The sequence below is a fragment of the Bos taurus genome, chromosome 9, assembly GCF_002263795.3.
Source record: "Bos taurus isolate L1 Dominette 01449 registration number 42190680 breed Hereford chromosome 9, ARS-UCD2.0, whole genome shotgun sequence".
In the NCBI taxonomy this organism is placed as follows: domain Eukaryota; kingdom Metazoa; phylum Chordata; class Mammalia; order Artiodactyla; family Bovidae; genus Bos; species Bos taurus.
Genome location: NC_037336.1, coordinates 25370297 through 25396578, shown reverse-complemented (window position 1 = coordinate 25396578; position 26282 = coordinate 25370297). Strand labels below are relative to the sequence as shown.

At 42.8% G+C, this 26282-nt stretch overlaps 1 protein-coding gene and 1 long non-coding RNA gene across 12 annotated transcripts in view; one reads left to right on the top strand and one right to left on the bottom strand.

Moving 5' to 3' along the window:
* NCOA7 (nuclear receptor coactivator 7) overlaps positions 1 to 26282 on the top strand; it is a 161884-nt gene that overhangs the window by 123751 nt on the left and 11851 nt on the right. For all 11 annotated transcript variants that reach the window (XM_024996940.2, XM_005210720.5, XM_059890078.1 and 8 more), the window contains one exon: positions 20292 to 20439. In XM_024996940.2, the coding sequence (XP_024852708.1) occupies positions 20292 to 20439 (148 nt within the window). The remainder of the gene's footprint in view (positions 1 to 20291; positions 20440 to 26282) is intronic.
* On the bottom strand, positions 491 to 26257 carry LOC132346207 (uncharacterized). Its single transcript, XR_009495976.1, has 2 exons — positions 25971 to 26257; positions 491 to 988 (listed from the first exon to the last, which is right to left on the bottom strand). It is a non-coding gene; the product is annotated as an uncharacterized lncRNA (long non-coding RNA).

The following is a 26282-nucleotide window of genomic DNA, read 5'->3' as shown; positions in this document are numbered from 1 at the left end:
AAAAATAAACAAAGAGGACTGCATCAAGCTTAAAAGGTGTTCACACAGTGAAGGAAGCCATAGAAAAATGAAACAGCAGCCTACTGAAAGGGAGAAGATATTTGCAGATTATATGCCTGAGAAGGAGTTAATGTCCAAAATACGTAAAGAACTCAAATATGTAAAGAACTCATACAACTTAGTATCAAAAAAATTCAATTAAAAAGCAGGTGGAGGATCTGAGTAGACATCTTTCCAAAGACATACAGGTGGCCAACAGGCATGTGAAAAGATGCTCAAATCACTAATCATCAGGGAAATGCAAATCAAAATCTTGGTACCTCACACCTGTCAGAATGGTTGTCCTCAAAAAGACAACAAGAGTTGGCGAGGATGTAGAAAAAGGGAAACCTCATGCACTATTGGTGGGAGTGCAAATTGGTACAACCACTGTGGTAAACAGTGTGGAGGTTCTGCAAAACATTTAAAAAGGAACTACCACACAGTCTAGCAATTTCACCTCTGGGTATTTATTTGAAGAAAACAAAAGTCAAAAAGAAAGACGCACCCCCATGTTGTTGTGTTGCTGTTCAGTTGCTCAGTCATGTCCAACTCTTTGCGACCTCATGGACTGCAGCACACCAGGCTTCCCTGGCCATCACCAGCTCCCAGAACTTGCTCAAACTCATGTCCATTGAGTTGGTAATGCCATCCAACCATCTCATCCTCTGTCGTCATCTGCTCTTCCTGCCTTCTGTCTTTCCCAGCATCAAGGTCTTTTCCCATGAGTAGGCTCTTCACATCAGATGGCCAAAGCATTGGAGCTTCAGCTTCAGCATCAGTCCTTCCAATGAATATTTAGGGTTGATTTCCTATAGGATGGACTGGTTAGATCTCCTTGCAGTCCAAGGGACTCTCAAGAGTCTTCTTCAACACCACAGTTCAGAAGCATCAATTCTTTAGTGCTCAGCCTTCTTTATGGTCCAGATCTTACATCCATACATGACTACTGGAAAAACCATAGCTTTGATTAGACAGACTTATGTCGGCAAGGTAATGTCTCTGCTTTTTAATACACTGTCTAGATTTGTCCTAGCTTTTCTTCCAAAGAGCAAGCGTCTTTTAATTTCATGGCTGTAGTCACCATCCATAGTGATTTTGGAACCCAAGGAAATAAAGTCTGTCACTGTTTCCTGAGTGGGGAGAGAGTAGCCATTCCTGATTCTCATGGATCCAGCAGATGGAAAGTAGTCTGGAGCACTGACTGGCATACTAGGACTGCCCAGCCCATTCCAGGGCTGCTCTCATCTGGGGCAAAGGTGCCAGTGCTGGAAATAGGGAGAGCATACCCTTAGAGGAACTGAGCCAGCTCATACCTGCTCCAGCACCTTGTGGCCTGACACTGCACCCAACGAGACAGCTTCAGCCACTAGGCACCGGGGAAACCCCAGCTCACACCTGGTTCTGGCTGTGTCTCCTCCATCACCAGCTCCACCTCCCACCAAAGTGAGAGCTGCCTGGACACCTGGGGAAAAACATGACCTGTGCTAACTTCATATCCTGCTCTCCCACCAGAGCCACAGGCAGACTGTATCAGAACGCTCCTACACAAGGGTAGCCCTTCAAGACCTGGATAGGTAACCGTTTAACCCTAATTTCATAGAAAGTGAAAGTGAAGTCGCTCAGTCGTGTCCGACTCTTTGTGACCCCATGGACCGTAGCCTACCAGGTTTTCTCGTCCGTGGGATTTTCCAGGCAAGAGTACTGGAGTTAGTTGCCATTGCCTTCTCCAGGAGATCTTCCTGACCCAGGGATTGAACGCAGGTCTCCCACATTGTAGGCAGACGCTTTACCGTCTGAGCCGCGAGGGAAGCTCAGAGACAATTGTTTCAAACAAAAGAACAAGAAAACTTCCTGAAAAAACAACTTAATGAAACAAAGATAAATAATTTACCAGATAAAGAGTTCAAAACATTAATAATAAGAATGCTAACTGAACTAGGGAAGAGAATAGATGAACAGAATGAGAATTTTAATAAGGAACTTGAAAACAAAAGCCAGTCAGAACTGAAGACAGTAACTGAAATAGAAAACACTCTAGAAGGAATGAACGGCACATACGGTGATACAGAACACATGAGCAATCTGGAAGATTAGAATAATGAAAATCACCCAATCAGAACAGCAAAAAGAAAAAAAATGAACAATTTAAGGGACCTTTGGGACAACATCAGGCATACTAACATCCTCTTTATATGGGTCCCAGAAGGAGAAGACAGAGGAAAGGGTTAAAAATGTATTTGATAAAATTATGACTGAAAACTTTCCAGACCCGAAGGAGAGAAACATATATCCAGGTACAGGAAGCAGAAGAGTCTCAAAGGAGTCTCAAATAAACCCAAGGAGATCCACCCCAACACACCATAATTAAAATGGCAAAACTTAGAGAATTCTAAAGGCAACAAGAGGAAAAGTCATGTACGAGGGAATCCCCATAAGGCTATCAAATGAATTCTCTGCAGAAACTTTGCAAGCCAGAAGAGAGTGACAGTTAAATTTGAAGTGCTAGAAGAAAAAAACCTATGCAACCAAGAGTGTTCTACCTAACAAGACTGTCATTCAGAATAGGAGAGATAAAGAACTTCTCAGAGAAGCAAAAACTAAAAGAGTTCATAAACACTATACCAACTCTTTAAAAGCAATGAAAAAGGGTCTTCTCTAAGTGGAAAAGAGTAGGCTCCAAACTCCAAGAACACATGTATACCTGTGGCGGATTCATTTCAATATATGGCAAAACCAATAAAATATTGTAAAGTTAAAAAATAAAATTAAATTAAAAAAAAAAGTTACTAGAATTAAAAAAAAAAAAAAGAATTTATAGGAAAGGAAAAAGCCCACTAGAAAAGGCATGTATATAGTAAAGGCTGTGGATCAACCACTTACATAAGCCAGTATGAAGATTAAAAGAGAAAAAAAATTGAAAAATCTTAACTGTAACTATAGCTAACAGTTAAGGGAAAAACAAGAGAAGATGTAAAGATGTAAAATATGACATCAAAACACAAAATGCCAGGGAGGTGGTGGTAAAGATGCAAATCTTTTAGAATGTGTTGAAACTTAATGACTATCTAGAGGCTTAATATAGATTGTATTCCAAACATTTGGATACCTTTCTATATAAAAAATACATTTGTCTTTTTTCCTCTACTGAGATTATTTCCTTTCTTAGAAAGAACCAATAATTCCTATTCAAGTTAAAAATGTTATCTTTTTTTCAATTATTCTTGCCTGGAAAATCCCATGGACGGAGGAGCCTGGTAGGCTGCAGTCTATGGGGTCACACAGAGTCGGACACGACTGAGCAACTTCGCTTTCACTTTTCACTTTCATGCATTGGAGAAGGAAATGGCAACCCACTCCAGTGTTCTTGCCTGGAGAATCCCAGGGACGGGGGAGCCTAGTGGGCTGCTGTCTCTGGGGTCACACAGAGTCGGACATGACTGAAGTGACTTAGCAGCAGCAGCAACCTCTGAAATATTTCATAATAATTGATTTCATATTATTTAGCTTTTAAAATCAGTAAGATGGAAACAGCAGGAATTATGTAGAATTGGCCAAATCGTGTATAAATGTTTAATTCATTAATCCAGGATGAAGTAACTGGTAATTGTGATTTGTGTAATAAGTAGGCTAATAAGAGAGGGAAAGGGAGAAAGGGAGAGCCCATGGGTATTTTTCAGTCAGTTCAGTCACTGTCATGTCCGACTCTTTGTGACCGTGTGGACCGCAGCACGCCAGGCTTCCCTGTCCATCACCAACTCCCAGAGCTCACTCAAACTCATGTCCATTGAGTCAGTGATGCCATTCAACCATCTCATCCTCTGTCATCCCCTTCTCCTCCTGCCTTCAATCTTTCCCAGCATCAGAGACTTTTCAGATGAGTCAGTTCTTCACATCAGGTGGCCAAGGTATTGGAGTTTCAGCATCAGTCCACTATACTTATTTTATCTACACTAACACTGTGTACAATTAAGTGCAACCTTCTTTGTTTTCCCTGCCTCCATGACAGGAGACGCAGGAGACTCATGTTCGATCCCTGAGTCGGGAAGATTGCCTGAAGGAGGGCATGACAGCCCACTCCAGTATTATTGCTGAGAAAATTCTGTGGACAGAGGAGCCTAGTGGGCTATGGTTCATGGGATCACAGAGTTGGACATGACTGAAGCGACCAAGCACATGTGCATACTTTATATAGTATTTAGAAGAATATAAAAAAGCAAAAGGAAAAAAAAAGCTCATAATTTTGTTACACAAAGCTAACTACAGTTTATCTTACTTTTTGTAGCCTTTCAACCTTTTTTCTACGCGTGCATTAATGTAGTAAGTCTATATGTACACAAATACACAATATACATATACACACTATTTTGTAAACTGCTTTTCCTTCTCTGCCATTAAATATCCTATCTGCATTTAGTAAGCATGCATTACTTTTGTTAATGAGAGATAAAATTTTAAAAATTGATTCTTCTATTAAACTCACTTTACAGTGGGAAGATAATCCAAGTCCTAAGGACCCTCATGAAGACTAATAAAAATGCTCTTAACATTTTCCTTGGAGAAAACAGAGTGAATTAAAGGAATCACAGACTGACCTAGTTTTACACCTTGAAATCTTGAACCATAGTTAATGCTACATTTTCTGATCAAAAGTCATCTTTTGCTTGCTTTTAAGGGTATCAGAGCTAAACTGAAATCTTTAATAATGGTCAGTGCCCAAAAGACCATAGTTCTCAATAGTCTTTACTATACTTTTTAGAACAATCTAGGCTCTACTTAGCCAAACCAGGTATATTTCAGAATACAAACCTGGTGATTTTTATATCATATTGTAGTCTTATAATAATGTTTTAAGATAAGCATATCACTAATAAAAAATTCAAAAAGAGCTCCAAAATAATTCCTGAAGGAATTATCTTTCTCTCTTTGTATTAACACAAGTTCTAACTTTGGGGAACCTACTGAAAAAAAGTAAGCTATATGATAATTAGGTTGCTTATGTAAATATTCTCACTTTATTTTTTTAATACTTCCAAATGTTTTGAAGTGGTCTTGCTTCCTCTCATTCTGTTCCTGGTCATTTTACTTTTTGTTTCACCCACTTAAAGTTCTAGCAATTCATCATCATTTTCCAGAAGCACCTTGGTAGGCAACCATCCTTCAGGAACTTCACTAACCAGCTTTGGCATGTGCCTTAAGTTAATCAGTGACTCTACAGTCGAGCCTAAGCATGTAGAGAAAGAACGCCCCTTTTAAAGTGAGTGCTCTACTCCGGTGGCTGTGTTTTCTGGTGGAAGAGTGAGAGCCAGCACTTTGGAGAGTAGTTTGTTGCCTGTTTCCACTGCAGGATAATTAGTCCCGGCCAGTGGGTGCCGCACGTAGTGTTTGGGAGTAAGTATGCAGAAACAGTAATTACTGCACCTACGTATTTGCAGGGGCCAGATGGAGGGATGCGGGAGGGACGCTCAGGGGCCCATGTTAATTATCTGCTCTGTGAATCAGCTGCTGAGTGACTTGGTCCCTCCAACCCAATGCTGCTATGTGGGAATGTGAGCCTGGTGTTGCTAAATTTTCTCATCTCTTTCAGAAGAAATTGAATTATGGATGATATGTGGCAAATCCCCCCAATTTTGCAGCATTAGCCGTATAAAGTAGTGAGCAGTGCAAAAAGCACTTCCCTACTGCTGAGTCCAAGTGACAGGCTGCCGACTAAAGGCCTCCAGCATTGATATTAATATAAACCTTCAGTTTTTACTTATTTGTGAGTGATCTGTATTGTAACTATTTTATTTTGATGAATGAGTCTCAAAAGGACATTCCTATTATTTTTGGTGAACTAGAACAAAGAAGCTTGTTTAGTTGGTGCTTTGTAAATAAAGTTTTCTTCTGTAGATACACAAAGACCCTTTAAGAATGGACATTACATCAGGGCATTACTAACCATTGATTTCATTTGAAGTTATAGAATGTTGAATCCAGAAGGGACCTTACCAGCAAGTAAAATGACCACTTTCATATAAGGGCTGAGAGTGTAACAGGCAGAAAGGCCAGGGGTCTCCAAATGGAGGAAATAGCTGCAAGTGTCTCTTAAAATTCTGTGTTGCCATGACAACACCTGGTTCCCCTGAACTTAACTTTTCTCAAACTTTGAGCTAACCAATGCGTTTTTCTTATGGAAATGTTTTTCTTAAGCTATGTTAATGAAACTATATATTTGCTTTGGAATTTGCCTTTCTTCAAAATGGTTCCACCTAAGACTAACTTTTTTTCCTTTTCTCGAATTTTGGGCTGATAATAGCTCAGCAGATCAGTATTCATATCAATTGTTTTATGACTGGGGGATGACACACTTCATGCCATCAGATCTCAAAAATGCATATTATGGGAGAGGGGCCTAGTGAAACTCCTCAGCCTTGAGGTGTCTCTCTTATCTGATTAATAGCTTTCTAACAGACATAAAACATCTGGCTAAAGACTAGCAGAGGGGCACTCTCCGTCCCCCTTCTGATGTCTATGTCAGAAGCTTTCTCTGTCTTTTTCATACTTTTATTAAACTGCTACACAAAAGCTCTTGAGTGATCAAGCCTGGTTCCTGGTCCCGAAGCGAAATCTTCTTTGGAGATCAAGAATCTGACACCGTTCACTCTAAGCTATCAGGACCTTAGGTCAGGCCATTGAGGATGAGTTTTAAAATTAAGTGATAGTTTTCTAGTAATAACTTCTGTGGTCAAGAGTGCTTTGCCTTAGCAACTGGTTTAATAAATATTTGTTAATCAGCAAAAAAAAAAAAAAAAAAAGAGTGCTTTGCCTTAAAAACAAATGAAAGCATTCTATTTTTTAATGACCAGTCTACTGTAGAGCTCACACAGCTATTCTATTAATAAATAGCAAAAAAAAAAAAAATTGTGATTGTATTTAAATCAGGAAAAGTTAAACATTTCTTTAATGATTTAAATAAAATGCTTGTGTAAGAAGAGAGCAAGATATTAAAAACAAACAGGAAGAGTGCTTTGCCTTATTGGGTTTCTGTGGCTATATTCAGAGTGGAAAAGTCTGGGAAGGTTTTAGGCTGAAGTGTATAGACTACCTTTAATTTACCATTAATACAGGTGAACAGTGGGACTACCTATGTACTCCATACTCTCTGAGTAACATTCTTCCTTCTTCCCTTTCTTGTAGTATTATTTCCTATTCTCTGCACCCTAATGTACTCTAAAGTATATCTTTAATGTAATAACCATTAAATTGTTTAATGATTCCTGCTTAGTTTTTGGAGAAGGCAATGGCACCCCACTCCAGTACTCTTGCCTGGAAAATCCCATGGACAGAGGAGCGTGGTAGGCTGCAGTCCATGGGGTCGAGAAGAGTTAAACACGACTGAGCGACTTCCCTTTCACTTTTCACTTTCATGCATTGGAGAAGGAAATGGCAACCCACTCCAGTGTTCTTGCCTGGAGAATCCCAGGGACGGGGGAGCCTGGTGGGCTGCTGTCTATGGGGTCGCACAGAGTCGGACACGACTGAAGCGACTTAGCAGCAGCAGCAGCAGCAGCTTAGTTTTTAAATTAAGTGCGTGGTTTGCGGGTTTATCTTGCTGTGTGTTGCCCCAGTTTCTTTTCGTACCAGTCAAGTGACCTTTGATAAGATGAGAGTGCCTAACTGCTACTGGGTCATTTTGGTCAGGTTTGTTGGTCTATGTGGTAGCACGATTTTAGAGAATCACGTATAGGGGACTTTCTAAAAGATCTGTTTAAGAGTAGAATGAACCTATGCATTTAACACTCCATACACCGGAATGAGGAGCTAGGTTTCCTTACCTTCATTTTAAGAGCTCAGAGAGGGATTTCCCTGGTGGTCCAGTGGCTAAAACTCCTCACTCCCAATGCAGGGGGCCCAGGTTCGATCCCTACTCATGGAACTAGATCCTGTGTGCTGCCACTAAGACCCAGTGCAGCCAAATAAATAAATAGATTAATAATAATAAAATGAAAGTACAGAGAGATTAAGGAACTTTCCCAAAGCCTCCAGCTGATAACAAGTAGAACTAACTTGGGAGGTCAGGTCTTTAACTTAGAAATGGTGCTTTTGTCCTTTACCTCACAATTATGTTAAAAAAAAAAAAAAGCAACAGTAAATAAAATCCCACCATAACTAGTAGTCTTGTTTGATAGCATAAACGATAATCATACCTAAAACCTTTACACCTAAACTATGAATAGTTGGAATAATGTTTTGCTCCAAGCATCATCTCTGATTTGTCCTCACGTTTTGTATCCCTCAACCCTACAGCTTGGTCAGTGGTGAGCTTTTATGAAATAGCAAAACCAGAACAGCAAGACGGACATAAAGGAAACAGTGCAAAATGTGGGTTGAGACCATGAACTGACCTGAGGTTAATGCCAGGTCCGCCCCTAACATACTGCTGTGGGCAAGTTAGTTAACCTGTGTAAGCATCTGTTTCTTCCAGCACTAATGAGGAGCGCTAATTACAGTGGCTACCCACTGAAGTTATCGTGAGAAATAACTGCGCTTGTCTGTCCTCTAAATGAAAGTCAGTTGTTGCTGCTCTGCGACTTCCTTTCCTATAGTTGGCTGTACTTTGTTGCCTCTAAGGTAAGCCTGCTGCCTTCTAAGAACCTTTATCATTCCCCTTCTTTGAATTTCTTTGTCAGAGATGACAACTCTATCTGCTAAATGCAGATTTGTAACTTGAATATGGTGTTATCTTTGGGGTGAATCTCTAAAGGAGCCTTGAGGCTTATGACGAAATCTCAGTTCAGCTGAGTCGCTCAGTCATGTCCAACTCTTTGTGACCCCATGGACCACAGCACGTCAGGCCTCCCTGTCCATTACCAACTCCCGAAGTTTACTCAAACTCATGTACATTGAGTTGGTGATGCCATTCAACCATCTCATCCTCTGTCGTCCCCTTCTCCTGCCTTCAATCCTTCCCAGCATCAGGGTCTTCTTCACATCAGGTGGCTAAAGTATTAGAGTTTCAGCCTCAGCATCAGTCCTTCCAATGAATATTCAGGACTGATTTCCTTTAGGATGGACTGACTGGATTTCCTAGCTGTCCAATGGACTCTAGAGTCTTCTCCAGCACCACAGTTCAAAAGCATCAATTCTGTGGCACTCAGCTTTCTTTAGAGTCCAATGCTCACATCCATACATGACTACTGGAAAAACCATAGCCTCGACTAGATGGACCTTTGATGGCAAAGTAATGTCTCTGTTTTTTAATATGCTGTCTAGGTTGGTCATAACTTTTCTCCCAAGGAGTAAGCGTCTTTTCATTTCATGGCTTCAGTCACCATCTGCACCCAAAATCACTGCAGATGACGAAATATGATTAAGCCCAAATTTGGAGTTAGACAGGAAACCTGAACACATCTCAAGTGCCGGGTTTTGGTATCACCAGTGGCTGGATGGGTGGGAACTATTCTTGTGCCTGGAGGAGTGTAAATGGCAAGCTTCCCACTACATCCACCACTTCGCCTGGACTCTGGCTTTGATCGCCTCTTGGTTGGATTGCTATTGCCGCCTTCTCCACAAAGTCTTTGTTTCTAGTCAGTCGTATCTCTTCGTGACCTTCCCTCCTTGGCTCCACAGCACTCTGTCTAAACTGCAGATCTGGCTGGGCCACTTCCCTGCTGGAGCCCTGAGTATTGCCTAGTGATGCTTCTCAAACTTCGGTCATTCACTTCCTTTCCAAATACCCCCATATCTGCAAACCATCTGTACTACTATTTCCTTAAGAGTTGTCTTCAAAGGATTTAGATCAACTCTTTTTTTTTTTTTTTTTTTTTAAACTTAGGCTTTTCCTGAGCAGTAATATCTGTGAAATTTAGGAGCTAATAATATGCTAATTGTGTTGACTCCCAATACACTTGAAATAAATACATAACTATGGAAATAGGTTCCTCTGGGCATCCTCTGAAGTCACTGGAGCTGCCCCTGATACACTGTGGAGAATGGTAGCCCCGGAATAAGGTCAGAGCATATTATCTTGTGCCCAGGATTTGCTGTGACCCGGTGACCCAGCTCCTCTGCCTTTTTCTCCTCCCCTCTCCTGTCAGTCCATTAACAAAGGATAAAACTCTATCTTTTTTCCCACCTGTCAGGAATTCTTCCCCTCCCTGATGAGTTTTTATCCTACGTGGACATCCCAGCCCTGATGCCCACTGGCTTCTGCCATTGTATTGTTGGAACTGTGTTAGGCTTTTTTGTTGGCTTTTCTCAACCTGATTGCTCGAGGGCAGGGGCTGAATCACCCTGGGCAGGCACTGTGTCTCAGTAGCCTGTCCCGATTACAGAATCTGCGTCAAGAAGCCACAGGGACGTGATTGCATTGTCTCTCCTTCCCTCTGCCATGTCCAGTGTGACCTCCTTCCAGCATCACCCTGCCCTTACAATGCCAGGTCTTTTTGCGCATGTCCCTTCCAGTGGAATACTTCTTCCCTTCCTCCTGTAACTGACTGGTCCTTCAAAACTCAGCTGGACCTGGACCCCTCGGAGGCCTTCCCTGACCCCAGTGTGAAACGATTCTCCACCAGGCTTACCTTTGTGGTCACTCTTCTTAAAATAATAATAACAAAAAAGAAAGAGGCTCAACAGATTGAGCGTGGAGGCCAGAGTGGGATGTTGGAGCAGAGAGATACAAGAGCATGTGGCTGCAGCAAAGAGCCCATTAGGGAGACTGACATAAAACAAAGCTCTCTGGCAGCCCTAAGGAATTTGAAATTATCCTAAAACCTCCAGGGAGAGAGCGGAAGGATTGTGCACAGCTGGGTCAAGTGCTCAGATTTGTATTCTATCACCTCGCTTCTACTTCTCTGCCTCTTCCTCCTGGCTTCGTTCCAGGACTTCTCTTACTGCTTCTTCCTTACATACCAGGTTTTTCCAGGACCCAGTACCTGTCCTGTGAGTTCCCTGCTCACAGGTGTTACCACCCTTATTGCTTCATGACCGCATGGTAGCCAGCAGGGCGGTAATTACTGGTAATGCAGGAATTGTGTTGGCTTGGCCAGAGGCCGTAGATAGTGTTCTGAGGTAACTGAGGCTGAAGCTTGGTGACTCACTGAGACCACAGGGTGAGTCACTGCGCTTCAGAAATAAAATAAAAGCCATCAGCGGGCTGTCAGTGGTCAAGACAAATGATGCATGAGATACTGTTGAGTTTCTTCACAGTAGGTCAAGTTTGAGGAAGTCAGCTTCACTAAAGTAGTGAGGGGGGGAACAGGATGTAAAAACCCTGCCTCCATCCACACCGTTTCTGAGGCAGGTTTCTTCTGCGCTGTGCTAAGTCGTTTTAGTCGTATCTGACTCCTTGCCACCCTATGGACTGTAGCCCACCAGGCTCCTCTGTCCATGGGATTCTCCAGGCAAGAATACTGGAGTGGGTTGCCATGCCCCCCTCCAGGGGATCTTTCTGACCCAGGAATCGAACCCTTGTCTCTTATGTCTCCTTCATTGGCAGGCAGGTTCTTTACCACTAGCGCCACCTGGGACAAAGGGCACATACTAGAAGGTTAATAGAATCAGAAATAAAAAGGAGTTTCGAAGAAAATGTTTAACCCAAATGTTAACAATATAACCTGAAGGGAAGATGAAGTATGGGAAGGAAGCCTTAGAGAGAAACAAAATCTTGAGGCTTATTTTTTTGTTTGTTTGTTTGTTTGGGGTTTTTTGACCACAAAGCAATGCATGTGGGATCTGAGTTCCCTGACTAGGGATCGAACTCATACCCTTTGCATTGGGAGCTCGGAGCCTTAACCACTGGACCACCAGGGAGGTCCCAGAGGCTTATATATGTATTTTTAAGAATGGGCAAGTGCAAGTAAATTTGTGGATTAAGATGAAGGAGATAAAACAGTGGAGAAGTGAGATGGGAATAATGGAGGGAGACCGCTCAGCGGTGGGACTGTCTGAATTTCTGAGAGGAGGGTTAAAATGGGAGAGCAGTTACTTCTTCTGAAGAGAAAGCTTACTAAGAGGGGCCAGAGGGGAGCACGTTATTAGAATGGTACAACAGAGAGTCCTCTGTTCTGAGAGGCAGGGTGGGTAGAAGAGAGACTGAATCTGGACTGAGGGCTGAATCTGGAATAGCTGCTGAATGGAGGAGCCACAGCGGAGGGGCGCTGGAGGGGAGTAGAGAGCCCCCCAAGGGCGGGTTTCCTCTGGCACATGTTGGGTGCTCTTGACTTGTAGTGGACCCATTAAGCTCCAATAAGCAAATTCAGCAACATCCATCATCTCACTAGAGAAGTTAGTAAGATGATTGTTTCTGTGAATAGGCGTTTGGAAGGGTAGGCGTAACAGGAGGATGAAAGCTGTGTGCCCTTAGGAGGCCCTGGTAGGGGTGAGGTGCAAAGACTGGCCTGGAAGTGTGTGAATTCCTGAGGGGCTGATGCTGGGGAAAGGTGAGGGGTGAGGGTCAAGGTGAGAGCAGAACTGACGGGGTCGTGGTCGTGAGGAACACGTGGGCGAGGGGAGGGCAGAGGGACAAGGAGGGGGGTTTCAGAACTTCAGGCCTGTTTCCAGAGGGCAGGATTCGGTTCTGGGAACTAACCACCAGGAAAATCCAGTTAAGCTGGCCAAAAAGAACTGTTCCAGGAATTAGGTTATAGAAACTTAAATAAACTCAGGGCCACTCTAATCTAGAAGGAGAAAAAAAGATGAAGTCACATCCTCTTCTCTTTGGCCTCCAAGGAGCAAAGAATGAAGCAATCAAACTGGCTCCAAATGCGATTTAATTTTCTCTTGTAGAATGGGCCTTTTTAACTGTTCACCCCTGCTTTCCCCTCAGAGGCATAGTGTGAAAAACTCTCCTCATGAGACAATGAGGAGGTTTTACGTGTGGAAGGCTATGGTTGAGGGACGCTGGGGTATGCTAGGGTCCTGGGCATCTGAGAGAAGAGACTCCAGCACTTCCCAGCAGGTTGCCTGTTGCACAACCTACTTTGGAGGTTTCCTGTATCCCCTGAGGCTTCTCGAGGCTGGGGAGACTCTTGGCTGCAGGCAGAGAGCCTGCCACCTGAGAGAGGCGAGAGGCTGTCCAGGGCTGTTGCACACCCGTCGCAGCCATTCCCAGCGGTGTGGCTGAGCAGAGTAGGCTGCCCTGATGTTCCCCAGGCCTGAAGCTGAGTGCTGTGTGCAGTGCGTGGAAGTGTGGAGGAGGAGGTATGGGGGGTATGCCCCCATGTGACCTAAGGGCCACTCAGGGCATCTCACACCTACTTAAGCTTCGTTCATAAAACCCCAAACCAAGGAAGTACCGACCCATTCTATGAGACCCTTGACTGGACAGTTGCAAAAGTGCACCATCCCCCTTGGGGCTCAGCATTCATGAAAGAGAAGGCAGTCAGCTTAGACTGGCTGGAACATTTCCAGTGATGGGGTATTCAGGCACATCATTCAGTCTTCGGAGCCTCAGTTTTCTTATCTTTAAACTGGGCCTAATAACACTTGACTCAGAGCTGTTGTGTAATGTGAGGTCCTCAAGGCGGGGAATCCAATCTTTTCCTTTTAGGTAGCTGATACATTTCATCAGCATTGCTTAAAACATAAGGTCGCTTCTGTGTTTAACAGTAAAATTTTTCTGACACTGACCTTCTTTTCTGTGGTATTTTGAGAAAGCCTGTCCTCTCTGTTCTAGATACTTCCTTTTGTGGTAAGTTCAGCAAGCCCAGGGGTTGTCCAGTTTAAAGGGATGGCCCTGGCTGCTCTTGACTTGGCTACAAAATAGGCCACTCTGTCAACCAACGATCCCAGAGGCTTGATGCACCTCTCAGGAAATCCAGCCATCCCTAGAGAAGAGAATGGAATAAACCTCTCTTCCTTGGTCACCGCAGATTCTTGCCCCAGGTTGACATAGTTCTTCTAAAGAGAAAAGTGCATGGTGGCAAGAATACTTTGTGCCAGAACTCACCTTTCCCTCCCCAGCCTTCACTTGTTATAGCTCCTAGAGATCTTATAGTAAAGGAGAGGTAAGCCTGGTGTGCTGCAGTTCATGGGGTTTCACTCAGTGGTGACTGAGTGAACAACAACAAACAGAACTCACACACACATATATGGTATGACATGTGTAACCATTTCTTTCCATCGTATGCCCACTGTGGCAAGTGGGTTGACCTAAGTTTTTCCATAAGCAACACAACATGCCCAAATTAATCTGCTCCTGAAATAACCATGGCGTGCATATGGATCCCAGGTCATCAGTCTAGATCAGACTGTTCCCCCCACCCCCTTGAAGAGTTTCTCTTCCAGCAGGAAGGGGTAGGAGAGGGGATATTATCCTTTTCTGAGAGCTTACCTCTATTAGGACCAGCTTAATTCGACAGAGATGCTCTGATAATGTTGAACTTTGAAAAAGAAGGTATTAGGCATGAGATTCCTCCTTCTTAGGAAATCATTTGGCCCTCATATGGATCTTCCGTCCCACCCACCTGCCCAGTGGGTTATAGGAATAAGCTGTGGTCATCAAACAGGGACTGTTCAACTCTACCCTCCTCTAAAATAATATGTCCTACTCACCTTGAATCTGTATAATAAAAAAAATTGCTCAAATGGTTTCCCAAGCAATTTATTGTCTTGGTCACCAAAAAGGGAAGTGACTGGCAATTGCTGAGATAGGAACTCACCTTAAAATCTTCACTGACCTGCAGTTGTCACAATTTATATTTTCTTGTAAGATAAATAAAATTATATTACATTTTCTTATAATAAAAATAAAATCTTCAGTTCGAATCTCTGCCTCATCCCTCATTCCCTTGCAGTCTTACACAGGGACATATGCCAGCATGAGCCTCTAGCATTTCTTAGGAGGCTTCTTCAGTGTTTATACTTGTACAATGCCTTCTCCTTTGAGAGTAACCTGTTAGAGGATAAATAAATGAGCAGTCCTTCATGGATAGTTAGTTCAAAAAGTGATGAAGAAAATGTGTCTTGTGTCATAACCAGGACGTTAACTGGGAACCAATGCAGAGATCAATGTAGGGTACATATGGGGAAAACTTTACAATGTGATTCAAAGAACCCTGATTGTCACCTCAGGAGATCTGGTCCTGGCTGTGATGCTGATAGTAGACTTCAACGCCCTCATTCCCATTCCATTTAATCCATTCAGCTGGATTAAATGATACCTTATATCTCCAACCCTAATATTCCAGAAGATAGCTCCTCCAGGGCTGGGTCACTGGCGCATAGTGGGTGCACAGGGAGTATTGTTTAAGGAAGCCATGCCCTGCAGCCAGGGACCACCAGGAACACCCCTGAAGTTGAATGAGCTGGCTTGACTTACTGTATTGAAGTAGAATGCATGGGACTTAGGGCCATTTGAAGGCCCTTTCTAGTTAAACGGTGCTAGAAAGGGGTCACAGGATGTATGTTAGGTGATTCGAAGGAGAACTTTAAGTCGGACGTTACACTGGATTCGAAGCGGAAATTCCATATTGAGGGAGGGAAAGCTAGAGAGGCTAATGCCATAATTGGTGAAGTAGCACAATCATTTATATTAGCCAGATTAGAGGGATGTTTGGTCATTTTTGTGGTTGGACACTGTTTGTGTTCAGATATAAGACCTCAGCAGTCGCATCTCTGTCATGATTCATCGTGGTCATAGAGTGTCTTTGCCTGATGTTAATGTCCTGTGGAATTGTTTATGTTCAACGGGAGATTACCAAAGCCGAGCTGGGAGTGCTAGGCCAGCTCCTCTACCACTGGGACCTGGCGGATAGGAGCAGACCAGCTCCCATGTATCAGGAACTGCTTTCTTCTTTCTCACAAATAAGCTAACCCACGTTTATTTAGGAAGCCATTTTATCTGAGGTGGGTAAGCATGTAATAAATGTGTCCTTTTACAAAAGTTAGAGTGAAACACATTTGCTTCTCAACTTTTTTTCTAAAGTACACTTAAGATGGACTAAATTTTAAGTGTTAGAGAACTCAGGAAGAGTTAGAATTGTATACTTATCAACCTTTCCAGGGTCATGATTTATTGTACTGTTTCTAAGTTAACTTTTAATAGGAAGTGTCATATTATGTGATAAAAATAGTTTGGAGATTCAAAAGAGCAAACATATTGTTGGTGGGAGGGCAAAAAACGATGCCATAAGTGAATTGTTCCTTCGATAACACAGTCTCACTTCTGAGAATACATCCTATGGCTCTATCTGTAACACATGCAAAAATGACGTTCCAAGTTACTCATAGCATAGTTTATGACAGCACTGTCTTGAAAACAAGCCAGGTGACCAGGTTAGAGAGGATGGTTACATAAACTAGGGTAAATCCACACAGTCAAGTACTGTGTAATTATAAAGGGAAGAATGAGGAAGCCATCTCTCTACTGCTGTGCAAGGATATCCAGGCTCTACTGTTAAGCAAAAAAAAGCTAGAGAATAGTACTGTTTTTCATAGAAACAAAAGAGGAAAAGAATTTATATTCATGTTTATTTCTAGCTATAAAAATAGTTATAAATATCAAACCAGTCAGTCCTAAAGGAAATTAACCCTGAATAGTCGTTGGAAGGATTGATGCTGAAGCTCCAATTCTGTGGCCACCTGATGTGAAGAACTGACTCACTGGAAAAGATCCTGATGCTGGGAAAGATTGAAGGCAGAAAAAGAAGAGGGTGACAGAGGATAAGATGGTTAGATGGCATCACCAGCTCGATGGACATGAATTTGAGCAAATTCTAGGAGATAGTGAAGGACAGGAAGGTCTGGTGTGCTGCAGTCCATGGGGTCACAAAGAATCAGACACGACTTAGCGACTGAACAACGATGAACAACATACAAACACCACCACAGCAACACACAAGGAGATAATAAAGTGGTCACCTAAAGCAGGGAAAGGTGGACCCAGAAGGTGATGGACAGGGATATGAGTAAGATGGAAAGCTCTCGTTATTTGCTTTTTTTAAAATGTAATTTTAATTTTAAAATTATAAAAATGTACTATCAAGTCCAAAAAGTTAAGGAAAGATATATATAATGTATCTTTCTTCTACCTCATTCCATTCCCCAGAGATAACCATTAACCTCAGTTTCTTACATGGCTTTTCAGAGTTGTCCACTGTCTTAGTCAAGGATCTCAAGAGAAACAGAACTGAGAGGATGTGTGTGTGTGTGTAGGTGTATATAAATGTCTGTATATTTATGAATATAAATGTATATTTTATGTATATAAATGTCGAATACACACATATACAGAGAAAGATTTCCTTTAAAGAATTGGCTTACATGGCTATGGGGGCTGCCAAGTTCAAAATGTGCAAGGTAGGCTGGCAGGCTAGAGGAACAGGGAGGGGTTGATATTGTAGTCACAAACCTGAAGGGCATCTAGAGACAATTCCTTCTCTCTCTGGGGACTTTAGTCTTTTTCTCTTAAGGCCTTTGACTGATTGGATGAGGCCTACCTACATTATGGAAATTAATCTGCTTTATTGAAAGGCTGCTTACTTGTTAATCACATTTTTAAAAAGAAATATCTTCACAGCAACATCTAGACTCGTGTTTGACCAAAGACTGGCCATGGCCTAGCCAAGTTGACATATAAAATTAACTATGACAGCCATGTACAGTTATAACATATATCTATATTTCTTTCTTTTTTTTTTTTTTAGAAAAAAATAGAAATGGTTAGCATATTGTAGCACACTGATATACACCTTGTCTTGGGTGCCAAATTCCCTTGTTTTGAAGGAGTAGAATTCTCAAAGGAACTATACCTTTAAAATATATGAAAATTAGAATTTTATATTATGAAAGAAAAGACATAATTATTATAAAAGGGAAAAAACAGCTTAGAAAAATATTTGGTAGTGGTTAATGTTTACATTATATAAAGGCTCCCATATATTGAAAAGAAAAACAATGACTCCACAATCACAGAGCCAATTCATAGAAGGCAGCCAGGAAGCAAACATTTGAAAAATGTTCAACCCACTACCACTCAAAGAAATACAGAATCAGTGGGGTAAAACTTAAAATATATATTAAATACATTTAGAAAAAAAAGGATAAGCAAGATTGTTACCTTAGATGCAAACTGCAATGCTCCTGTCAGAGTAGTCAGGCTTTCAAGAGCAGTTTGTTAAGATGGATCACAAGCTATAAAACCATGCCCTTTGGCCTAATAATCCCTCTTCTGGGAACTAATCTTGAGGAGATAATTCAAAAGATGACAAAAGGCATGGATCATGAGGATATTCGTTGCAGTGTTATTTGTACAATCCAGGAAAAAGAATTGGAAACAAGCTAAACATCCCAAGGACATAGGGATTTGGGTAATTATGGTTTATTACTTCTGAGAAATGCAGCCATTACAAGTCAGTACAAAGATTAGCAGCAATGGCAAATATGCACTATTTAATGTTACATATAACAATTATGTCTTAGCCCTGATAACAATGGAAAGAAAACCTTGTACAAATGATCAAGAACAGGTTAGGACTATAGAAACCTAAAGGCAGTTGGATCCATGGGAATGTTAGAATTATGGTGACATTTTTGTTGTGTGTTTTAATCCTATTAATATTTCTCAGTTGTTGTTGTTGAGTTGCTCAGTTGTGTCTGACTCTTTTGTGTGTGACTGTAGCTCACTAAGCTCCTCTATCCATGAGATTCTCCAGGCAAGAATATTGGAGCCAGTTGCAATTTTCTTCTCTAGGGGATCTTCCTGACCCAGGGATCAAACCTGGGTCTCTTGCAGTGGCCGGGGCATTCTTACCACTGAGCCATCGGAGAACCCTTCAGTGTGTTGCTATAACAGAATATGATAGACTGGGTGGCTTTTAAAGAAGAGGTCTATTCGTGGCAGTTCCAGAGTCTCGGAAGTCCACGATCAAAGTGCTGGCAGATTCAGTGTCTGGTGAGGGCTTGCTCTGGTTCCATAGATGGCTGTCTTTGCACTGCGTTCTCACATGGCACAGGGGGCTGGCCAGCACTGTGGGGTCTTTTAATCCCAGTCATGAGGGCTCTGCCTTATAACCTACTGCTGCTGCTGCTGCTAAGTCACTTCAGTCGTGTCCGACTCTGTGAAACCCCATAGACGGCAGCCCACCAGGCTCCCCCGTCCCTGGGATTCTCCAGGCAAGAACACTGGAGTGGGTTGCCATTTCCTTCTCCAATGCATGAATGTGAAAAGTGAAAGTGAAGTCGCTCAGTCCTGTCCGACTGTTAGCGACCCCATGGACTGCAGCCTACCAGGCTCCTCCATCCATGGGATTTTCCAGGCAAGAGTACTGGAGTGGGTTGCCATTGCCTTCTCTGCCTCATAACCTAAGCACCTCTGAAAGGTCCTACATCCAAATACCATCACTTTGGGGATTAGATATCAACATATGAATTTTAGGGGAACACAAATATTCAGTCTACAGCAAGAGTGTTACAATATTTTTACAGTTAGAACTTTTCTAAACTTAGCAATGAGTTAGCACTGTGCCAAACAGGAGACTCAAATTGAAATTATCATTTTGTAATTATTAAAGACTTTAAGAATCATTTGATCCTATCTATTTTTTACACCTCCACTGTGATGGTTGCAGGTCAGAGAGCTTTTGACTCTTTCACATGGGTGAGGGGTGGGGGATATTTTAGGTGCTAAGACTGAGAGCTCCCGGTCTTTTCTTGGGAACTAACCACCTGTCTGCTGATTAAGTCTGGAGAGATGATTCAGATGTTAAATATGTATAAGAGAACAGAGATATTGAAGGCAAGACTGCAGTCCTAGTATTGGTTAATTTAAATCTGTTTCTAATGTTAAAATGATAGCTAGTATTATCCCTGATATTTTCTAGTTATCAAAGATATTTTATTAAAATTATGATATAATAATGTTTCAGTCTACATAAAGAGCCATTGGAATATTGCTTTGTTCCCATCTAAAGTTTCAGGTCAATTTTTCCCCTGTGAACAGAGAAATCCAATAAATGAGGATCCAATGAAGAAAACAAAATTTTGGTGTAAATATTTCATTGTGTTTTGTACCTTTAAGTGTCATTTCTTGATCTTTTCCTCAGATTGAAAGACATTTTTCTCAATGTCTGTGGACTTTTGCTTGCATTTATTGACTTATTTTCCAAATTTGGAATGCACAAGTAGAGATTGTCTTCAACATGGGAGATTTCCCAAGTAGCAACACGGACTTGCTAAGCAGGAAAAAGATAGTTGTACGTGCCCAAGTTCCTACTAGTGCCTGCCAGGAAAGTAGATTTGGTGTTAACCCCTATGGCAAACGTGTTTTTCAGGGTGGATCACTTGTATACGTTCTTTGTCCAATGGTCTCCTGACGTCTATGGGAAAGATGCCAAAGAGCAAGGCTTTGTGGTGGTGGAGAAAGAAGAACTGAATATGATTGACAACTTCTTCAGTGAGCCAACCACCAAGAGCTGGGAGGTGAGACTCAAGAGGGTTAGACTGTCGTCCTTAAAGTACAAGGCACGAACAAAATGTTCTTGTGTCCAAAATCCAAGCACTTTTTGGCTGGCAAGAAGTTAAGATTTCCTGTGCACCTTTGAAATCCTATGAGGAAAAACCTTATTCCTCTGTTTGAAACTAGTTTTGTGTATCAGAAAGACACTATCACCACACCTACCAGCCAGTCATTTCACTTCCTTTTTTTGAAACTGATGCAGGGTCCCCATTACGTACATGATGAAAGTCAATCTTCTTAATTTGGCCTGAAAAACCATTCATAATTTATTTTTTGAGCACTTAGCAAGCCCTTCTCATGTTAGGAGCACAATGGATGGGCTAAGTAGAATTTACCATCAAGGAGTATGGATAATCATTACAATAGTGAAGTGAAGTGAAAGTTGCTTAGTCGTGTCCGACTCTTTGCAACCCCATGGACTGTATAGTCCATGGAATTCTCTGGGCCAGAATACTGAAGTGGGTAGCCTATCCCTCCTCCAGCGGATCTTCTCGACCCAGGAATCAAACCAGGGTCTCCTGCATTGCAGGCGGATTCTTTACCAACTGAGCTATGAGGGAAGCCCTGATAGCTCAGTTGGTAAAAAATCATTACAATATAGTGAGGTAATTGCCATTATAGGCGAGGTGCCACAGGCTATGGAAGCATGTACCCAGGCACCTGAATGGAGCTAGGGGATCAAAGGAAGCGACCCAGGAGAAGTAATCTGAGCTGAGATCAGAAGTGGGGGGACAGGCAGTTGGGGTGGAAGTGGGACACAGAACATGTTCTGGCCAGAGAGAAAAGTCTGCTGTGCAGAGGAATGACCCAGGGGAGAAATAGAGAGTGTGGGGCTTTTGATGAACTAATAGAGAGTTCAGTGTGGCTCGTTCACAGAGTGCAAAGCTGAGGAAGTGGCAAGAAATGAAGCTGGAGATAATGAAATGGCAGATCACAGAGGACCTATGAACTGCTTGTTAAGAGTTTGGTTATTTTCCTAAGGGCAGTAGAAAGGCACTGAGCTGTTTTGAGCCTGGAGAAGTAAATACAGACACGCATTTTGGAGAGCCTGCTCTTGCCGGCAGATGTTCAGTTGATTGGAATTGGACAACACTTGAAGACACGCTTGGAAGCTCTTGCAGTAGTCACTGTTGAGAGCGAGCAGTTGCTGAAAGAATGACAGTGACGACAGAGGAAACTGAGTGCTTTTGAAAGATAGGAGGAGAAAGAGGATTTTGTGAGCAATTAATTACATGTGGAAAGTAAGAAAGATGTCGAGATTGATCTCTTTAGATTTTTAAGTTTTTAGAATGGAAACTGGAAGGATCGAGGTATCAGCCCTTCATTGTGATAAGGAGCATAGCAAGAAGATTAAGTTTAGTAAAAAATGCTCTGTGTTCTGATCCCAGGGATCAGTCAACAGGAAAGAACTAAGGTTTGTGTTTTGGATCTAAAACCAAGGAGGTAGTCGGTGACTTCAGCAAAAAAGCAGATTCATTAAAGTGGCAGCTTCAAAATGTAGCTTCTAACATTCAGTGAATGTATCCGGGGTGAGTGAATGGAGCTAGTGGATGTGGGCTCAAATTTGGTTTTGGAGAATAAAAATGAGATGGCAAGCTCGGAGAGAATGTGAGGGTGGGAGGTTTTCCTTCTCGTGAGAGAGACTTTAACCTTTCGGAAGAGGTCAGCAGGAACAGTGGAGTAGAGGGTTCAGGAGATAAAATAAGAGAAGGCATAAGCCAGGGACTAGATCCCTGAGAACTGGCAGGGAATGTAGGGGTGGGGGATAGGATTGGCCTTAGGTGTTCAGGCAGCAGAAAAGAATAGGATGTGTGTGAATAGAATGCAGATTCAGTGGAGGTATTATATAAGTTGTGGTATTGCTCATTTGATGATTTCTTGGTAACCGCAGGAGGGGGCATCTCCTAGAAGTGAAGAAGGGAGGACTTGGAGGAATACGGAGAAAGTCTGAGTAGGAGCTGTAGAAACTAGGAATAATGTGTGCTGACGAGCTGCAGGAGGATGGCTGCCTGCTACTGAAGGCCCCGGTGGGGTCTGGCATCAGGCTGCGGTGGGGGGTGGCGGGCGGTGAGGTTTCTCCAGCAACACTCTCATCAAGCAGCTGTCAGATCTTCCAAGACTGGAGCTCTGTGAGACGGGGACGATGAAGGGTGACCAGGCCGGCCCCTTGGGTCTAACTCCTCTGACGTGCCTGGTCCTTCCATGTGTGTGCCTCACTCGGCCCTTTCTCATTTACTCACTCCCAGCCCCCACGTGCACACACACACAGCTTGCTGCGGCAGGCTCCTGTCTTCCTTCAAAGGCCCAGCTCATCGGTCAGTGCTGTGAGGCTTTCAGTCGACTGCTCCTCCTGTGCTCCCTCAGCCCACTGTTCCTAGCTCTGTGGTCTGTGGCCCCACACTTGGCTTGTGTGCATGTTTGCCTTCACATTGTTCATTCTTGTTTGCAACCATTGATTAAAAATAGGGCTTCCCAGGTGGCACTAGTGGTAAAGAACCCGCCTGCCAGTGCAGGAGATGTAAGAGACTCAAGTTCGATTCCTTGGTGGGGAAGATGCCCTGGAGGAGGGCATGGCAACCCACCCCAGTATTCTTGCCTGGAGAATCCAGGGATAGAGGAGCCTGGCGGGCTACAATTCATGTGGTCACAAAGAGTCAGACACGACTGAAGTAACTTTAGCACAGCACAGCACAAGCCTATTAGACTCTCCTTTCCTTGGCTTTTCTTATCATTTCTGTTTTGTTTTTCATTTCTATCTCTTGCCAGTCTTTCTGAGTACACTTTTTAAAAAATATTTATTTATGTTTAGCTGCATCAGGTCTTAGCTGTGGCACACGAGCTCAGTAGTTTAGAGCTCAGTAGTTGTGGCTCATGGGCTTAGTTGCCCTGGGGTAAGTGGGATCCTAGCTCTCCAACCAGGAATCAAACCCATGTCTCCTGCATTGGAAGGCAGATTCTTAACCACTAGGCCACCAGGGAAGTCCCCCAAATATACTTTGCTTGTTCCTTTTCTCATGGTGTTCCCCAAGGTTTATCTCTGACTCTTTTTTCTTCTCATCTATTACATCTTCCTTGGATTAGCTCATCAGCTTTTGAGATTTATGCTGCGGATTCCCACATGTCTGCTTCACATGCTTCCTTCTTTGCAAGCTGCTGCTCTTAAGCACATAGATGCCCCACAGGCACCCCTGGGTCTCCACGAGGCAGAGATGGTGTGACACTGGCATTCTGGCTAACATATCAGGGAATATCAATTCCTGTCCTCCTCACCTAACCATCTGTGCCCAAGAGGCCCCCTTGAGATATGTGCACAGAGGAAGCAGAGCTAGGAAAGGTGTATTTTCTTGTAGAGGCTATGGTCTCTTGTCCCAGTATGGAGGCCTAGAGAGAGGGTTTCAATTGCTTTGGGAATTCAATCCTTTCCTGACTAGGTCTGGATATCTTGAACTGAAGCAGCCCTCGTTTAGGCCTATTCTCTTTCCACTAATCCCAACCTTGAATCTCAGCTCCTGAAAACTCCAGTGGGAGAAGTGGCCATGCCCACCAGCACACAGAGGAAAAGGCACTAAGGAGGCATGTGGAGAGAGAAAAGTCTGCTTCGCGCGCTAGAGTCGAGTGGGCTTGAGTGAGCCTCTCAGACTGAGCCACTGAGCAGGATAAAAGAGAGAGCACATCCCTCTAGAAGGTGTGCCTCTAGACCTGTGGTGGAAGAGGAAGAAAAGAAGAAGGGACGGAGGAGGAGGAAGAAACGGGGTGGGCTCTTCCAAGACCCTAGTGCTCTTGTTAACACTTGGGGCACATGGAAAGAAGAGATACCTGGAGACAGAGGTGACTGGACTGTTATCCCGGTTTCTTGCCACGTGGACAAGAAAGCCCAAAACTAAGATGAGGAGAAGAATGCTGTCTAGGCTCCTTCCCGTGCAGGAGCAGACTTGGCTTACTAGCATTACCTTAAAGCCGGGCCCCTGGCATCCCATTGTTTCTCCTCTGTGGGTGGGGAAGAGGAACCTTCACTCCCCTAACAGGTGTCTGATCCTCAGCATGTCCATAAAGTCCCGTCATCTTCCCCCAAATGTGCTTGTCCTCATGCCTTCCCGTCTTAATTAGTGGTGCCCCAAGTCAGAAACCTAATTATCATCCCAGATTCTTCTCTTTCATCCTCAGTCATCTCTAGTTAGAATTTGTTGATTCTGATCTTATGGGGGGTGGGGCCCACCGCCCTAGTCAGCTGTCTGCACCCTTTCAAGGGCACCTCCAGCCACCCCAACCACTAGTCCACCCTCCATAACAAGCTCTTTAAATAAGCATTATTTCCTAATTTTATAAAATACCTGCTTATTATATTAAATTTGAAAGCTATAAAAAAGTACAATGCAGAACATATTTAAAATAATATCTAACCACACAACACTTTTGTACATTTTTTAAACTCTATCATAGAGTGTTTTCTAGGGGTTAAGGGTAGGGAGAGTGAGTCTTTTTATTTTTGCAAAATGAGATCATTTTTATGTATAGTTTGGTATCTGGCTTTTCTTACCTGACATCTTGTGAGAATTGTATCATATTTAAGGATTTTGAAGCCTCGTTTTAATGGTTACATGTTTTAAACCTCAATCAAAATTTCACAATTCCACCACTTGTAGAAATCGTGTTCATTCAAGTTTTTCACAAGGATGAGATGATGTGTAACTCTGACTCTTTTCCTAATTTCCTGAAAGTGAAATTACTTAGCATAAGGGCATTACTTTTTTAAGTCTCCTAATTTTGTATACAATGACAGTTTGCCAGACATGTGAGGAATACCCTTCTCACTGTGCTTCTGCTAACAGAAAGCCTTATTAACTGTTATTCCTTTCTCAAAACTTCTGCTAATTTGAAAAGTGGACAAATGATATATTGTAGTTGCTTGTGTCACGCCTCGCAAAGCAGCTGGCACTTGGGGTCATATAGAAAGCACTCAGCAAATGTTAGCTGTCACGAAGCACCAGGCACTGAAGGGCATGACAGCTCACTGGCGCAGAGTCCAAGTGCTTCTGCCCTAGATTATGTCCAGACTCTTGCACTGAGAATACGTTCTGGCCAACCTGAGACTGGTCACCAAATATCCTCCACAGCCTCATACCCCCTGGGATGATCTATGCAGTGGCACTCAATCCCCCAGGGATACCAAAAAGCCATTTTTGACCTGGAAAACTCACAGAAAGATCCTTGAAAATTGATCCAATAGTGATCTGCATTTCTCTCCAAGCCCTAGAAATCTCATCTGGGCAGTAGAGGAAGACTCATCATGCTTATTTGTCATTAAGATTAATATTTTGAAAGGTTAAAAGGTAAATATTACTTTGCCAACTCTTTTGAAAAACTGAATCTAAAGTAACATTTTTCTCAGCTTCATATAAATCAGATGTTCTTCCTTTTTTGACGTCTCTCATACCCAACAAATATGACAGGGTCTTGAAGTGAAACGCCATTGTTCTCAGTGTAATGAACCTACCTCCAGTAAAGCCTCCTTTTCATCTTTCCTTTGAGATTCAAACTGATGTCAGCGAGCGCACTCAAAGTTTTAAAATGGAGATTTCCCTTCAGAGAGGTGCAGGAAAAAAAAAAATCTGAGAAGGCAGGGCTAGAAAAAGCTAGCTCAGGCAGCCAGAGGACAGTTGGGAAGAAAAGTACAAGATGAAGAAGGGGGGAAAAAAACGCACAACAATGAGGTTTTGTTGTGCTCTTAGGAAACCACCACCGTTTCAAAGGTGAAAGTGTCATTTTACAGCCTCACAGCTATGCCTAACAGGAAGTGTGTGTTTGC